The sequence below is a fragment of the Phaseolus vulgaris genome, chromosome 3 (assembly GCF_000499845.2).
Source record: "Phaseolus vulgaris cultivar G19833 chromosome 3, P. vulgaris v2.0, whole genome shotgun sequence".
In the NCBI taxonomy this organism is placed as follows: domain Eukaryota; kingdom Viridiplantae; phylum Streptophyta; class Magnoliopsida; order Fabales; family Fabaceae; genus Phaseolus; species Phaseolus vulgaris.
The window spans coordinates 21,713,255-21,730,476 of NC_023757.2; the positions used below are offsets into that span (position 1 = coordinate 21,713,255).

The 17,222-nt window shown below is 33.6% G+C and overlaps 2 protein-coding genes across 2 annotated transcripts; one reads left to right on the plus strand and one right to left on the minus strand.

Moving 5' to 3' along the window:
* The first annotated feature begins 1,466 nt into the window (after positions 1–1,466).
* LOC137806862 (protein root UVB sensitive 6) lies at positions 1,467–6,496 on the plus strand. Its single transcript, XM_068607200.1, has 13 exons — positions 1,467–2,141; positions 2,235–2,333; positions 2,411–2,524; positions 2,602–2,673; positions 2,774–2,884; positions 2,967–3,086; positions 3,959–4,060; positions 4,151–4,223; positions 4,392–4,472; positions 4,558–4,622; positions 4,730–4,831; positions 4,926–5,105; positions 5,795–6,496. Exons 1-13 carry the CDS (start codon positions 1,848–1,850, stop codon positions 5,861–5,863), a joined length of 1,482 nt encoding a protein of 493 aa, XP_068463301.1. The 5' UTR covers positions 1,467–1,847; the 3' UTR covers positions 5,864–6,496.
* Positions 6,497–12,622: 6,126 nt separating this feature from the next.
* On the minus strand, positions 12,623–15,043 carry LOC137806865 (zinc-finger homeodomain protein 4-like). The gene has a single exon (XM_068607202.1). The coding sequence runs from the start codon at positions 13,944–13,946 to the stop codon at positions 13,131–13,133; it is 816 nt and encodes a 271-aa protein (XP_068463303.1). The 5' UTR covers positions 13,947–15,043; the 3' UTR covers positions 12,623–13,130.
* Positions 15,044–17,222: the final 2,179 nt, after the last annotated feature.

Here is a 17,222-nt window from a genome sequence, read left to right on the forward strand (position 1 = left end):
TATAGTACCAACTTCACCAAAAACGTACAAGCTGGTACTCATATGGTGAAAATAGAATTCTTAATATTGGTTCTGCAACTTATACCATACCACCCAATGCATGTACATTTACTCTTAATCAGTCTTTGTATGTTCCTGAAATTAAATATTATTGAAATTAATAAAAATCTTATAAGTGTTTCCAAGTTTCCTGACATTAATGTATTTTTTTAATTCTATCTTAATCATCTATCATCTTATGTTAAACACCAAGAATATTCTTTCCTTCTTTTAATCATACCCCTGCTATTTCTGCGAATAACACTACCATCAATCATAAGTTGTTTTCTTTCCAACTATGGCATTCAAGACTTCTTTCTAAGTTGTTTTCTTTCCAACTATGGCATTCAAGACTTCTTTCCAATTATGGCATTAAGTGAAAAAATAGTTCTGCAAAAATTGTAATATATCTCATCACCAACATAACTTCTTAAGTGATTCTTGTCTTATTGCTAAGACACACCAATTGTTTTTCAATGACTCTTGGCTTTTCAATGACTCTTTGATTGTGCATAGTAAACCACTACAACTTGTTTATATAGATAGATATATGAGGACCATCTAGCTTTAAAATTCAATGACTCTTTACAATAAAATGTTGATAATTAATGACAACTTTTTTTTAGTGGTATTGGCATTAGTGGAGACTAACAAAGTTAAGTCACTTTAGTCATATAAAATTGCAATGATTTTAAAATCTGTAGTCAATTAGGTTTCAAAACAATTTTTGTTTTTTCTGAGGTGTGAGCGATCAGTATCGTAAAAACTTATCTCAGGAATTTTCAAGGAATTTTCAAGATTAGGTAAGTTACTCTTTTAAACTTTCAGAATTAGGTAAGTTACTGAAAAAGGGAAGAGAGAAAGTGAGGAAGAATCAGATATCTTTGATTAAAGTGTTTATAATAGGAAGAGAAATCAAAGATATTTTTCAGATTTTACTATTTTAGTTTTTGCACTTTCAAAACCAAATTTAATATTTCTTTGGCAACGTTGTTCTCCATATTTTCTAAGATAGATGAGTTTACAAACTGTTTTTCTATTTGTTGTGCAATATTTACTTACGGTTTTATAACAAAAATCAAGGACTGACCGAAGTGATCCATTTATTATAAAATTAAACAAATTAAACAAAAATTAAACAAAAAAAAGCTAGATGGTCTTAATTAAGTTGACAAAAAAATGTGACCGCCACCGCCGACCATCTTTGCGTGCCTTGAAGTTGGAAGGGTGATTTTGTGGGAGGAATTTAGGAGTTTATACATCTTAATTTTTGACAGCATTACTTTTTAAAGTGTTTATACAACCAATTTAAAAATTCGAAAATAGTGAGAATGTAATTAATAGTAAGAAATAGAAAATTGAAAAGTATTTTATAAAAGGAAAATAAGATTGTGAAATTAGAAGTAATAATTAGAGAGGAATTAAATGGAATTGGATAGAAAGGAGAAGGTGGGAGGGAAGTGAGGTGACCCCACCAAAAGTAAAGTTGCGGCCTTGATTAGGCGGTGGGACAGCTGTTAAAAGAAAATATAGAAGAAAATAAAAAAAATGTGGTTCTCATTTTTCAACTGCCACCACTTAACCCATCATCAATCTCATCTCATTTCTTTTCAATCCTATGAAAATGACGAGGATGATGCGGAGGAGCATGGCATGCGGCGTTAGGGTTGTTAGTTGTAATTGTAATTGTAACTGTGTCCTCATTCCATTCGCCATTTTGTTTCCATTTCGATGAAAACTATGCTCACTCACTTCTTACTCTACAAATTCACTCTATAAATTACAATCTTCAAATCTCATCTCGATTCATGGCTCCTAATCCAATGAAGATCAACACCAAGCAATCTGCGGATTCGAGTACCATAGCGGCAGCAGCAGCAGCAGCTTCGTCCCAGGAGATTCTCGTCCGCGAAACGCTGCGTATCAGCGCCAATTTGGCCTCCACCCCTCTCCTCCAAACGCCCTCCTCCCTCACAATGATCTGCTGCGAGGAAATCGACGGCCGTCGGTGGAAGTACGTCGCCGAGACCGATGCCTCCGGTCATTTCAAGAAGAATTCCTTTCGCCCTCTCTCCCTGCACACTCCCCAGGCCCCTGTCGACGTATGTTCTCTTCTCTTCTCTTTTTTAATCTCTCTCAACGCACCCACATAAACCCTCATTTCCTCGATTCGTTCTCTCACCATCACCATGCAGGAACTCCTCGCTTTCATTAGATCCTATGTTGTTCCGGAGGGTTTCCCCGACAGTGTTGCTCCTTCCTACGTCCCCTACATGAGATGGAGGGCTCTTAAGGTATCCTTTTTCCCATCTCCCTCTGCCAATACTCAATCTTTCAACGCTTTCCTAATTTCTGACCCTTTTCCTTCTAGCACTTTTTTGGTGGAGCAATGGGCGTTTTCACCACCCAAACCCTCTTGAGTTCAGTTGGCGTCTCCAGAAACAGGGCTACTCCTGGGGCTGTCGCCATCAACTGGATTCTCAAGGTAACAATAACCATAACAATCGCTCTCCTCTTCACTCCCTACTGTTTAACTCAATATGAACATTAATAATACCGTAGGACGGTGCTGGTCGTGTGGGGAAGATGCTTTTTGCTCGCCAAGGAAAGAAATTTGATTATGACCTCAAACAGGTAATCATTAACATCCTTGCTTCTTCTGCTCAACCTCGTCATACAAATTGGGGCTACCCAAATTCCCACAATCTGCTGTCTCAGAGTTATTGTGTTACAGCTGCGGTTTGCAGGTGATCTTCTGATGGAGTTGGGTGCTGGAATTGAGCTGGCAACTTCTGCAGTGCCACATCTGTTTCTACCTTTTGCTTGTGCTGCTAATGTAGTAAAGGTTTGGCAACTTCTTTGCGATGAGTGATTCACTTGTATTGTATGTGAGCTCTGCAGGCTTATTCGTTCATTTCTGCTCTCAGAATGTTGCTGCTGTAACTTCAACATCAACTCGTACACCAATTTACAAAGCCTTTGCCAAAGGGGAAAACATAGGGGATGTCACTGCTAAAGGAGAATGTGTTGGCAATATTGCGGACCTGGTATGTTTCTGAACTTTGATTAGCTCTAATGTTGGCATAATTTTGATTGAACATTGTTTGCAACAGTTTTTGCACCCTGGGCTCACCTAGTACTAGGGTTCGTTCTTTTCTTTGCCATCCAATCAATCAGCTTCATTCTTGCATGGGTACATGGCCATTACATGCTTTGAAAATCATGACTTCTGAAGTGATTGCTTTGATTTAATATTTAATAGGATACAAGAAAAACATACAATAGTTATTGGTCCAAAATCTATCTGATTGATTTTGGCTATAAGAGATGCATTCATAGGCCAAAATTATGTTTGCTTAGATTAATCAAGGGCAGTAGAACCGTAGAGAATGATGGATTTGAGGTCTGTGGTATTTATCTTAAGACATGGATAAAATGTAAGCAAGAGGTGGAGCTATTAAGAGTTATTTTTAGAAATCACCCATGACTAGAGATGTGATGATGATATATATAATAATACAAATCTTTGTAAGAAGTGAGTTAGACTTTAAAGTTTATTTCCTAAGATGGAATTAGAGTCTATCCTAGCAAGATTTTTTAGGTCTATCCTTCCACCCACTATTCTATCACCTATAAATATTTAGTTTTATGTTTGACATATTTAGTTTTTAACGTGAAAGAGTGTTAGAGATTCCACTTCAACTAAAATATGACCAAATTATAGAATATAAATGAGTGCAAATCTCTCATTAAAAGACAGTTTTGTAAGATTAGATTTAGTTTAAATTTACTTTCTAAAAGTCATATTAGAGACTGTTTACCTCTTTGAACAGTGTCATTATTATAATTGAAAAATCCAGGGGTGATGGATGTTTGTGAAAAATTGTTTACCTCTTGGAATTCCTTTTTCAATTTGCAGTTAGGAACTGGTTTTAGCATATTGCTTGCCAAAAGGAATCCGTCGCTTGTCACCACATTTTCCCTCCTTTCATGTGGATATATCCTTAGCTCATATAGAGAGGTTTGTCTTTTGTATATGCTATGATGATGCTAATCTAGCCGTACTTCCAATCTGGTGATTTTGTGTATCTAATGTTTAATGCATTAATAGGTTAAATCTGTTGTTTTGCACACACTTAACTGTGCAAGATTCAGTGTGGCAGTAGAATCCTTCCTCAAGACAGGTATCACATTGCATTGATGTATCTGTTTAAAATCATCAAATAGTCAATCCATGCTACTCTTTTTGATCAGGATGTTCTTTCTTTCATAGGAAATTTTATTTATATAATCACTAGATGCAATTCCACCAGAGGCCTTGTTCACATTTTAACTAGATTAATCTATTTCAGGACGAGTTCCCACTTTGCAGGAGGGCAATATGAATGAGAACATATTCAGTTTTCCATGGAGAGATAGGCCTGTTGTCCTTGGTATACCAATGGGCTAAAAGAATTTTACCTGCTATCATTTTGGCTGAAAAATTAAAACTGAACTCTTTTTTAACTGTCTTTCTAGGATCAAGAATCAAGGAAGCATTCCAAGACCCTAGTGCTTATATTGCCATAGAGCCCTTGTTTGATGTAAGCCTTTTAGAGAACTTGAGATTTTCCATCTCTTTCCTAAATTATCGGTTGATTGATGTTGCTATATAATATATGTAACTTATGTTCTCTTAAATTGGTAACAGAGGGAGAAATATATTGTAACATATAACCCCTTGAAACACAAGGTTTATGCTGTGCTCAAGGATCAGGCAAAGTCAGATGACATTCTAAAAGCAGCATTCCACGTGAGATATATGGCTATCTAATAAATTTGTCAGAACAGATCGGGAAATATTTAATTTGAAAAGTACTCAAGACTTAAATAACTTTGTTTTGTAGGCTAATGTGCTCTTCAATTTGATAAATTCGAATAAAAGTAAGGCCTCATCTTTGAAGGAAACTGGGGATCTTAACTCAAACGTGACACACACAATTGCTGATATTGAGGCTTGTATGGCTGATACTTGCAAGATTGTGGCTAATTCTTATGGTCTTTTCAAGAATAAAGCTAAGGAGCAGGTAATGAAGCAAACGAATTTCTTTGTTGGTTCTGCGTCCTATATTGTTTACTGCAGTACTTTTTGGCTTGGCTTTGAATGTTGTGTTTGACATGTAATTGTTGGCTATTGTGGTGTTGAATTTTGGACACGTGGAATGCCTTTTGTTTGTTGAATGCAATCCTTGTGAAAGGATTTCACCCCTTTCTGGGAGAGACGGGGTAGGAAGAGGTGCTAATTTTAAACTCATGTTTCTATTTGAGTACTTGGCTTCTTGGATGATACCCTGTGATGGGTGACCATACCTTGAAGATTCTGTTGTTTTAAGTAATTCCCAAGGTAGAATAATTATTTTTTATATATATTTTGATAGCTGGAATGTAAAGATATTAAATTTTTTAATGTAGTATATTCCCCATCTTCATCAGGGAGTTTAATGCTGTATTTATACTTATAACTAACATTGCATCTTGAAACACGCTCCATTTTTCTGAAGGGTTTTTGTTGCTTTGATATTTTATTTGATTCCGTAAGTGAGGGGAATTGGGGAATTAGGGATGCACAGTTGCAAATCTTACTGTAAATAACTGAAATCTAAGGGCTTAACTGCATGCTTGAGATTTTTGTCAGCATTTTTTCGAGTATGTTATGTATATATGTATGTTGCAAGTCATTGCAAATGTCAAGCTCATATAATCTTTTTGCTTGCAGGGTTGGGCAATGTCAGAATCACTTCTAAATCCTGGTCGAGCTAGGCTGTATCCACGTGATAATAAATGATATTCTCATGTTCTCTCTGCTGTTGGGTTGAGTGCCAAAGTTCTTGGGACTGCTCTCAATGGGAAATGGGTCTGGCAATTGAAGCTTAAAATAACCACCGTGGAAAACATGCAATGCTCGTGGAATCGTAGCCATCCTTGACCCTCTCAAAAGCCAAATGAATTTTTTGCGGATGTTCTGCGTGGATGGCCTTTAACATGAATATAGTTATAGCAGTTTTAGCATGACTGCATATGACCACGTAAAATACCAATGCTCGTCTCTTTCTCAGTCTCTTTTTTCTCGGTCGAAATATACAAATTTGTGACTCTGTTCTTTCTATTTTATTAGTTATGTTCTGAATTCTTTTTGCAGATGGCATTATTCTGTAGTATAAGTTTTCAATTTCAATTTTGCAGCTGAGTTCAAAAACTTGTTGCACATGTGTCAGTGCAATTTCCATGTTGCATTCTTGTAGTTTTATTTGTGCAAAAAGTCTGATTAAGCTAGGTCCAAAGTATTTGTATCTTGTCAATTTTTTCCTCGAAGCAGATAAGGAATCATAGTGTGTTAGGACTAGAATTTGTAAGCTTGATTTTAAAGATATTTGTATGAACTTTGATGATTGTATGAACTTCATCTACATTCATATTACCGTGTTTTCCATTTCATGCACCGTGTCAAATATTAGGTGCTTCATATTTAATAATTAATGAATATGATATTTCAACTCAACCAATTAATTTAGTTCAATTAATAAGTTTTTTAGTATCTCATTTTGATTCTTCTATTTTGGTCTTTCTATCTTATTCATGAGTGCCAGTAGCATTTTGAATACTCTGTAATATACTTCTGAGTTATATTTTACAAAATAAATAAAAAACAAGGGGTTTTGTTAAATAAAATTAAGTTTCGTAATCTTTATCTTTAATAACTATTTCGTGTTAATTAATAATAGAGTGTGTATTGAAAAGAGTTAGAAAATATTTGAAGTATTTTTGTTTCATTCATTTTGAATCTTAAGATTTTATCAAATGTTATTAAATATAATGCTTTTGTTATGAGTGAAAAAAGAAATAAGGAAATTTGTATGTTGACTAGTACTTAGCATACAAAAAAAAAAAGTTAAATTCATTGGATGTTCCAATTTCCATGATGGTGAGGCTGGGAGTGAGGTGGTAGTGGAATTCCATTCCACTCAATATGCTCCTCTTTTCATCCCCAATTAGCATTCATTAATTCATACTCTTTTCGTTGATTAATTATTCCAAATAGATTTGGCACTACCCGTGAATTCGTCTCTAGTGTCTTGATAAATGTTAAGTATCATTGCTTAAAGTATTGCAACACATGTACAATCACAATTGCACAGTGTTCCTACAAACGGCTTCAATATTTCAATCTGGATATTTTAAATCTATAATATCTTAACATATTATAGTTAGAGTTAATTATCACATTTAAAATATTGTTTATTTTAAAGTCTGAAATTTTAAATATTGTTTATTTTGAAGCCTGAAATTTTATGACAAATTTATCTTTAAAATTTTTTCAATAGATCAATAAAAGAATGTGTATTTAAATTATTTTGATCTCGAAGCGAAACGTATTAATTGTTAAAAATCATTTTGATAAAAGAAATTTCAAACCATGATCGAATAAAAAAAATACAATCAAAATTAAAAAAAATAAACTCAAACAATATAATTTAGATAAAGAATAATTATAAGAGATCCACAAAATTAGATTAAAAATCACATCTTTAATAATAAATTTAATTAAATAGCATTTAAATTTATATAACATTAACTTACCCATAAATTTAAGTTAAACAGTTATATATTACAAAATAGTTTATGGCAACTCATCAATTAAACACTATAAACGAATGGAAGTAAATTTTAAGTATGTCTTTTGATGCGTGTAATAGAATTGATTTTAGATTAATGTCATTTTACAAAATCCATTACCGTTAAAACTATATTAAAGTGAAATTAGTTTTGCTATCTTTATTTCTTTTTTAAAACGTGGATTTTGTTTGAATAACTAATATTAGGATGTTTTTAAGAATGTCTAATTATCCAAATGAATTTTAATGACTATATATTTTTTATAATATAATTATGATATATATCACTAACTTAAAAATAAATAAGCGTGTAGTTCAAATTTTTCACTTCTTATTTAATTATTAAACTATATAAGACACACTCACAAAAAAAAACTTAAAGATCAATCTCAAATTTTTTTTAAAAACTATATAATCTTTTAACAAATCAATCTAAAACAAATAACTCCATAACTTTTAGGTCACCTAAGGTTTAACTTGCTCTGATACCATAATGTAACATTCCTAATTACATCACCTAAAGATTATATCATGCAAGTAATTATCAATTAATATAATATATACAAAAATATTGATACATTATCTCAAAATATATCCCTCTTCATAGGGATTTTAATACTTATATATATATATATATATATATATATATATATATATATATATATATATTAAAACAAAATATCCAAACAAAAACATCAAATGCTCCATCAGCTCAACGTGAAGCTTTATCACCTGAAACATCATACGCTCCATGTAAATACGCAATCATCATAGATAAACAAAACACAACACAAACAAAACACAATAGCACAAATTCACCCCATTTTTGCTGAGCAAAAATCTCGCTCAGCAAAATGGACCCAAGAGCACCCTATTTTTTACCCCATTTTTGCTTGAGCGAGAATTTTCTCGCTTGAGCGAAAATAGGTCTGGAAGTTATTGTCTCCAGCTAGCTTGAGTGAGAATATTTTGCTTAAGGGAAATATCTCACTTGAGTGAAAAATGTAGATAAAAAATTCTCACAACTAATTTATCCATGATTTCACTACAATTTTTACATTCTGACTTGTATTTTATAAAATCTATCATATCAACATAATAATCAATTTTCTCAGAATTATACATGTACACTCATTAAGCTATTTTGTCAACCTATATATTCATTATTTCTAAACCACTTTCAATCATCCAGATTCAAATAATCAATGCTTACAATTCCTACACTTCAATTGAATCATAATGAAATTCAAATCAATTCATACTATCATTGAACACTTTCAATCTCAAACAAAAACACCTTCAATAACTTATCAAAATCAACCATTTCATATTTAATTTTACTCAATACATAACCTACTAAAAAACAAACAATCTTGCAAGGATTTTGAAACTGGTAATCACATCAGCCCCACATCCAGATCTTCTAACTTAGGGTTCTATTGAAAATTTAAAACTAGTTTGTCTTACCGACTTTAGTAGGTGTGCTCATAAAGAGTTCCAATTCCTATTGAACCTAAAGATAACTTAACATGGATCATAGAGTCCTGATAAAAGGTATAACTATATCACTAGGACTGTGAACTAACAAGGATTAATATTGAAGCTAGAAACACCACATGAAAAAACCTATACCATAGACAAACTTAACAAGTTCAAAATTAACTCAAAGATAAATGAGCAAAAATGAACTTACCTTGTTTAAAACTTTGATCGGGCAATCTTCTAATATTCATTGTCAGAAATTTAATAGTAGATTTTGATCGTCAGTATGATGACGGATGGGGAAGACAGAGGAAGAAAAAAAAAGAAATTTCTAGAAAAATGGTGGTTCACTACTAGAAAATCATTAAATAAAAACCCATCTTAGATACCAAAAATAATTAGTTACTATATTGGCTAGATTAAATACTATTTTAGAGACTAAAAGAATTATTAATATCTAAATTAGTTTTCATTGTTGATAAATAATTTCTAAATTGGTATCTAAAACCTTGGTAGCTAATTAGATACCAATTTAGAAAATATTTATTAATAATAGAAACTAGTTTTGATACCAATAATTTTTTTAGTCTCTAAAATAGTATCTAACTTAGTCAATATAACAACTAGTTATTTTTTTGTTTCTAAATTTGATTTCTATTTAATAATTTTCTTATAGTGATTCTCTTAAAATGAAAGCTGAATAACTGATTTTTCTATTTATATACTTTTTTTTCACTTTAATAATAAAATATTCAAGTGTCATTTAAAATATAAAGTTATTTTCTATATCCTTACAATTCATCAAGATATAAAATTCATAATTGATATATGTACTTTTGAATATTAATTGTTTTAGTTTGTTTTACGAATGAATATGTTTTTTATTATAGGTTTTTTAACAATGATCTTAAAAATGTTGAAGAAAAGAAAAATAGACACTCTTACACTTAAAAGATAGTACATACGAATTTTCTTTTTTGTCATTAATTAAAAATATATTCAGAATTTTGAAATAATCACTACAAGAAAACAAGGATCTAGCCACGGCCGACGCAAACTGAATTTATTTTTTTAAAAAAATTAAATTTATAAGTGCGTCCGTTTTGCGTCGAATGTTATTTTTGCGTGAATTTTTCGTCATTTTAGTCGACGATATTAGCGTCCATTACTGGCCCATGCAAATATTTGGTAACTAATAGCTTGTTTTCTTGTAGTGAATGCTTGCTATTGATGATTTTAGTCACATATACAAGAGAAATTGATATGGATTATTGATGTAATTAACAGTAGAAGATAGTATTTAATTATAAAAAACATGCATAACATTTTTTTTTATCATGAATAAATATATATAACATTTAATAGTTTATATTTGTTAAGTAGAAGTTTGGTTAGAAAAATAGCAAACACAAAAAAAAACCCTTATTAGATTGTTAATTAATGTGAATGTTCTCAAACAAAGCCGCCATTATGTCTAATAATTAGAGACAGGGCTAAGTTGAAAACAAACATAAAGGACATTTCATCAAACAGTTAATAGACAATCTGTTCCTCTTATTTCATGCTCCCCGTATCTGGGAGGGAGACACGATGATGACTAAATAATTACTATATTAGGTGTGCAAAGTTCATTGTATAATCACTACAAAGTATGGAATTATGTGAAGTTACTAGAAATATTAGAAGTTTCGTGACATTGTAAGCTTGATTGCATGAATAAAACTTTCTAAAACTTTCATATTTTATTTTTTCAATTCAAACACATTATAAATGGCAATGGAAGTTTTAGAACGAGGCAAATGTCTTGAGAGGTTGTCGTTTTTGGGGAAAATAAAAGTAAAATTGAGAAGCATTATGCAACCGAAGTGTTTTGTTGTGGTTGATGTTGATAAAAAATGCCAAGTTGCTTTAGGTTGCTTTTTGCAGTGTGGTGTGTTGTGTTTTGTTGTTATGATGCTTTCCCTTAAACCAAAGAACATTCTGCATGGAAGGATGTGCATCCCGATACAAATTAAAGACACCACCTTTTTTCTTTTCACGCTTTTTTATTCCATTCTTTTTCCTCTTTCGTCCCATCCATTTCCACTATTCATTATCCACTACTAATTAATGTTTAATGTCTTTCAAATGCTAATTAACTCGATTCACAAAAAAAAAAGTTAACCTTTTTTAAAAATTCATTTAAAAGATCACGCTTCTTCTTACCCAAGTGGACCCATTCTTCTTTTACCCCTTTTCAAAGCAAGGCGTGCTTCCAAGTTTTGTATGATTATTTATGGCTACAGAATGATTCATCATCGTGAAATTGAGATATTATATTATTCGTTCTGCATTTTTCTTTATCTTTCTTTGATTTGTATAGAAGGAATTCTGTTTTCGAGCTGACAAAACGATACTAATATGTTGTAGTACATATTTTTTTTGCATGCTTTTATCATTAAAGAAAAATAAAACATGTTTTCTTTTGTTTTATTTTTTAAAATAATGTAAGATGTTTACTGTTTGCGGTTGTTTATATCGTGCCCTAGTGTCCATAGGGATAGGGTGACAACCGACAAAGACAGCAAACTACGTTTGCACGTAATGCAATGAACCATGTTTTGTTTAAAAATTTGTGGACAAAATCCTTTTAATTCAGTTGTTGAATTGTTGATTGATGTTTTTGAATTTAGAGCTATGTGGCAGGTATGTCAATTGCCTCACCAGTTCATGATAAGCACACCCGTGTAGCCTCCACCTCACGCGTTCACACTGTGTTTATCTTTCGTTAGTTAACCTTGGGAAACATATGTTAAATATCAACTAATTTCAAATCATATAATTACGTATAATGCACTATGAAACAGCATGTTGTTAGAAGATTGCTCAGCTGAAATTGTTCGAGAACATTACAAGATTACTATCTTCTCTTTAACCCCAACCATTTTTATTGATTTTATGATATTTTAGCACTGAATACAAAATAGTTAATAATGACACACAAAGTTTACTTTTCTGATAGCATGCAAGGTGTGCAATATCATTAGTAATAGCTTTTGACGAGTTTAAGTTTTGTTTGATGAGTAATAATGAGTTTAAGTTTGAATGCCAGAAGAAGAATATCAAATAAATAGCTTCCTTCCGCCAGGCACGACGATGACACACACATGTACGCTGGTCCAGACATAGAATCCAAGCTTCAGATGTGAAGACAAAAATCTAACGCAAAGCTGATTTCACATTTTCTTTTTCTTCTTTCTGATCAATGTATACTTGGTCGTACTTTCTAATTTTTTCCATGAGTTTATTGTCACAAATTAATGCAGAAACCTTACTATTTGGAGCAAGAAAAACATTTAAAAATTAGTGATGAACTGGTACATTTTTTACCGCTTGAAAAATGATGTCAGAAGGCCCTACATGATGCAGCACTGAGAAGCAGAATTCGTAAGGTGAAAGAGAAAGCAGCATACACAAAAGCCCTATGTAATTCTATTAATACATATCGTACCTCAGAGTCTATTCATTGCATAGATTCCATGTTCTCATGACTTGAATGCCAGCCAGGTAGGTTGAAGAGGAGAGAATTAAGCACCGGTCACTCAGAAACTAAAACTTCACGCAATGCAAATGCAATTTCCTAAGCTAGAGCACATGATGGTGTAGATGGAGATATTTGTGTAGTGTGTAGTGTATATATTGGTAAGCAGGTACTAGAAGGTAAAAGAGAACTCATCTGATACGACAGAGGCAGGAGAGAAGGAGATGATGATTAGAGAGATAGTATAAGGAGTTGATGAAGAAAGTCAACAAACACTTGCGGCTAGGCTAATGATTATACGTAGAGGAGAGTGGATGGAGTTTATAATACTAGTAACTAGTAATAATAATAATAATAATAAAGCACAAAACACAAAGCTAGATAAAAGGAAGATCGATGGATGGATAATTATAATGATAATAATAAATTATTGTACTTTAAGCTGCTGCAGTAGGGGGATTCTTTTTTGCGAGATTGTGCTTATTGTTGTGCATCCAAACCTTGAGCACTCTTCTCTTAACCCCAATCTCTTGGCAGAACTGTTGCACCACGGACTCCTCTTGCTTCTGGATTTTCCACCCAACCCTCTCAGCAAAGTTCAGCATTTTCTCCTTCTGCTCCTGGGTGAACTTTGTCCTGAACCTTTTCTTCACCAGCTGGGAGGGTCTAGGCTGCACCATTCCTCCACCGTCTTCTTGTTCATCAGACTCTGAAGGGAGGTGACCAATGCTGTAGGGCATTATCATCTGGTGTGGTGGGACACTTCTAGAAGGAAGGATGTTACCTGTAGGGTACCCAAGAGCCTCGGGAGGGAGGAGGTTCTTGTGAGGGCCCAGAATGAGTCTTCTTCTGTTGAAGGGGTGGTAGTCACATGAAGCGGCCTCTCCCTCCACTTCCTTTCTGTGGAAGTTTCTGTGGCAATGGCAGGCTGAGCAGTTCAGTGCCTCTATGGTGCCTTCTTCTCCACTCGGCATGAACTCGCCGCACCCATCAGTGGCATTCCCTCCCATGGCCGCAGCGTGGTTCTTCAGGCATTCCCTGTACCTCACCATTTTCTTGTACCCATGATCCTCCTGCTGCATAGTAGGTGTGCCGTTCGAAGGCGCCGTGGAGGAGATAATGTGGTCGTGGTTATGGTGTGGAGGGTCATGGTGAATCATGAGACCATGACCGTGTCCATTACCATGTCCCCCACCATATGTAGCGCTGTTTATTGGGATTGGTATTTCTCCTTCTTGACTCGAAAGTTCCATTCCTTCCTAGCTACCTGTTTGCTTCTTTGGGGTATTCTGCTAAAATGATTGCAATTCTAAGTTTCACCACTCCTTCAAATCCTAGGACTTGCCATCAAACCTAATCTTTCAAAACCAGGCTAGGAACAAATGAAAACGTTTTGAATCAAAAGAGAGTGTAGTTATATGATGAGGTAGCCACAAAATCTAAGTTGAAGAGAATTAAAGGAGTGAAAAGCAGGAAGGTAGGGGAGAAAATTGAGTGGTGTTGGAAGCAATTGAGTTCAGAAGCAGCACTATGACACTACCACTACCCACCTCATTATCTTCAGGTGAATTAAGAAGAGAAAGTAAGAAAGCACAGACTCAGAAGTAGGGCACACAGGATATGGTCATGAGAAGACAACTTTTTAAGCAAACAAGACACTTTCCCACTCTGGGTATTTTCTAATTTCTATCTCTTGAAAAGGAGACACACAGAGAGAGTGGCGACAGACAAACTAACCGTCTCTATGTCTCAGCCAGAAGATAATCAATGAAGACAGCTACAAACAAACCCTGTAGCTTTCTTCTTTTTTTTCTTTTTTAATTTCAGCCGGCTACAAAGTCAATTGGAGAAGAGGAGGAGGAAACTGACTTGGATCAAACACTTTGTGTTGCAGACATGGTTGGTTAGAAGGAAAGAAAAGGATGATTTGGTTTAGAGGGGAATCACAGTAATTAGAGTAATAGAAGGAAGCAGAAGGTGAAGAAGAGAGAGAGGGAGAGAGATGGAAAGGGGTGGAGAGTTTTGGAGGTGGGTTTTGGTAGTGAAGCACTAAACAGGAGGTGCTTATAGAGGTGGTGTGGGAGGACAAAAAGGAGAGGTCCAAAAAAAAGCAGATTTTAACAGACAAAGAGGAATGCAGAGTTGAGTATTTGGAGAGGGAGATTCAGATTAGAGACTCCAAAAAAAAAAAAAAAAGTGGGGTGCTTGCTTTGCTTTGCTTTGCTTGCACTATCAGCTATCGAGTTTACGCCATATAGAGGGGAGCAGTGTGTCAGATAGTGGTGAGGACAAAAGATGGCAGAGAGAGACAGACACAGAACCTTTCTCAAATTGAATTAACTGAAAGAAACGTTTTTTCAAAGTAAATATGTTAAACTTCCCTTCTTTATGTATCACAAATGCTCTCTCCCAATATTTTTTCTTCTTATTCATAATTTAACTCATTATTATCCTCTCTCTCTTCTCTCTCTCTCACACACACACACACTTCATCCTACCAAAACCCTCATTAAGCAAACCCACTCAACTAAATACCATTCATATTCCAATGGGGGACAAAGTTAGACATCACTATAAATATTTGCATCAAATTCGTTAGGGAGCCATTAACTTCAAAAACAACATATAACTCTAAAGACTAGTATATTTCAGGTGAGTATTTGCTTCTTTTTTTGAAGAATTGAATGCTGTTCAAATACAAAATGTCTCCATTTAAACTACCTATCTCCCTTCTCACGTGGGGTTAACTTTTACTACAAACTAAACTTAAATGTGTTAGACGAGTAGGAGGAGAAAATAATTAAAAACTATAAATTCATCCGTGAGAGCGTGTGTGCGTTACTTAATACTATAATTTTTTTTCTTGATTACAAAAGTAGAGAGCGGATGAGCATATTAATTATGTTGAAAACAAAATAAAGTAAAAATAGTAATCTCACATGTTTGTACCTATGGTGTTTACTCATTACTGGCCATACAAACAGCATTTACATGAAAAAACATTACAAATGTAGCTGTTTAACATTTTTTTGGCGTATCTCATCTTGGTGTTGTTATTTGTGTTTGTTGCCTTTAGTTGATGACTAAAGAATGAGTAATGAGTTACAACGTATGTGTGGCAGTTAAATTAATAGGCAAAGCATGGAAAATATGTTTGGGTATGGGTGATGAAGGAGAAATTTTGGTCATAATTAAAGTGGGTGACGATGGCATGCAAAAGTTAAATGCAGTACTAGGGTGAGCTGAGGTGTTAAGTTAGGTTTTATACACAACTTACTCCTTCACGCGCCAACATTACTCCTTGGGAAAATACATTAATTTATGGGTTTTTTGTTTATACAATATTTGCAACATATAAATATGAAAGTAATATATATTATCATTATTTGTGTTCATATTTGCTTTGGTTGTGGTGTTGTGTCAATAAATAGTTGGCTCAACATGTCAATGATGTTCCTTTGGAATACAAACAGCATTGAATTCCATTCAGATTTTTCACATGTGAGAGAGAAAGAGAGGGTAGCAGAGACAGAGCATGGTAGAGCATGCTTGATTTTATTCAGATGGGTAAAAACTGTATTAGAGAGTGTTTTAGCTAAAGTAAAAATGGAATGAACTGATCTAAAAGAAGAAAGAGGGGATTAAAAGAATGGAGAGATGAAAAAGGTTGACAGTGGTACGTCAGGGTTAGTCTGTAAAGCTGTTGTTGTTTACTACATTACAATACATACATATATTCTACTGGGAAGTAGGAAAAGGATTCTCCTTTTCATCATATATTTTTATTTGTTTATGAATCATTCATCCAAATAGCTTTATTCTTTTATTATCCTTCCCTTTATTCCACTCTCTACACCACATTTAAGGCTTTATCCATCTTTACAATTTGTTTTATCTATGTTGTCTCTTCTTCTAGTAATTCTTCTCTGCATGGATATTACTTTTCCTTTCTTGCTTTTCTTTCTACTTTCTGTCTCAAAGACAAAATTATTCTCTACTTCTTTCTCTTTTTCCAATTTCTTCACAGCTACGCCCAGATATATATGTATCATGTGTCATATCATGCACTTAAATACAAATGGGTTATTAGATAGGTAAATTTGTTTAATAGATATACAATTGCAATGTATATTACAATTGGGAAAGAACAGAAAGAGAAAGAGAAAGAGAAAGAAAAATGGTTATGGTTATGGTGTTGGGTTGATGGGATGAAGGGTCCACATGAATAAATAGTGTTGATGACAGATGACAAAGCCTTGATCACAATTTTCAAGATGCTTCAGACCCCTCCAATACCCTTTTTTTGCTTGGGAAACATCTTTTCTCAACACTCAACATTATTTTTCCATAATCAAAAACTTATTTTCATTTCATATCTTTTACTTCACTATCTCATTCTAAATATATTAAGAAGTTTGTGTGATTGAAATTTAAGAAAATCAAATTATGGTAGCTGTGAAAACTTTCCAAAAATGAGCGTTTATATGATCTTATATTTTCTGTAAATAACCCCTACGAATCACTGCCAA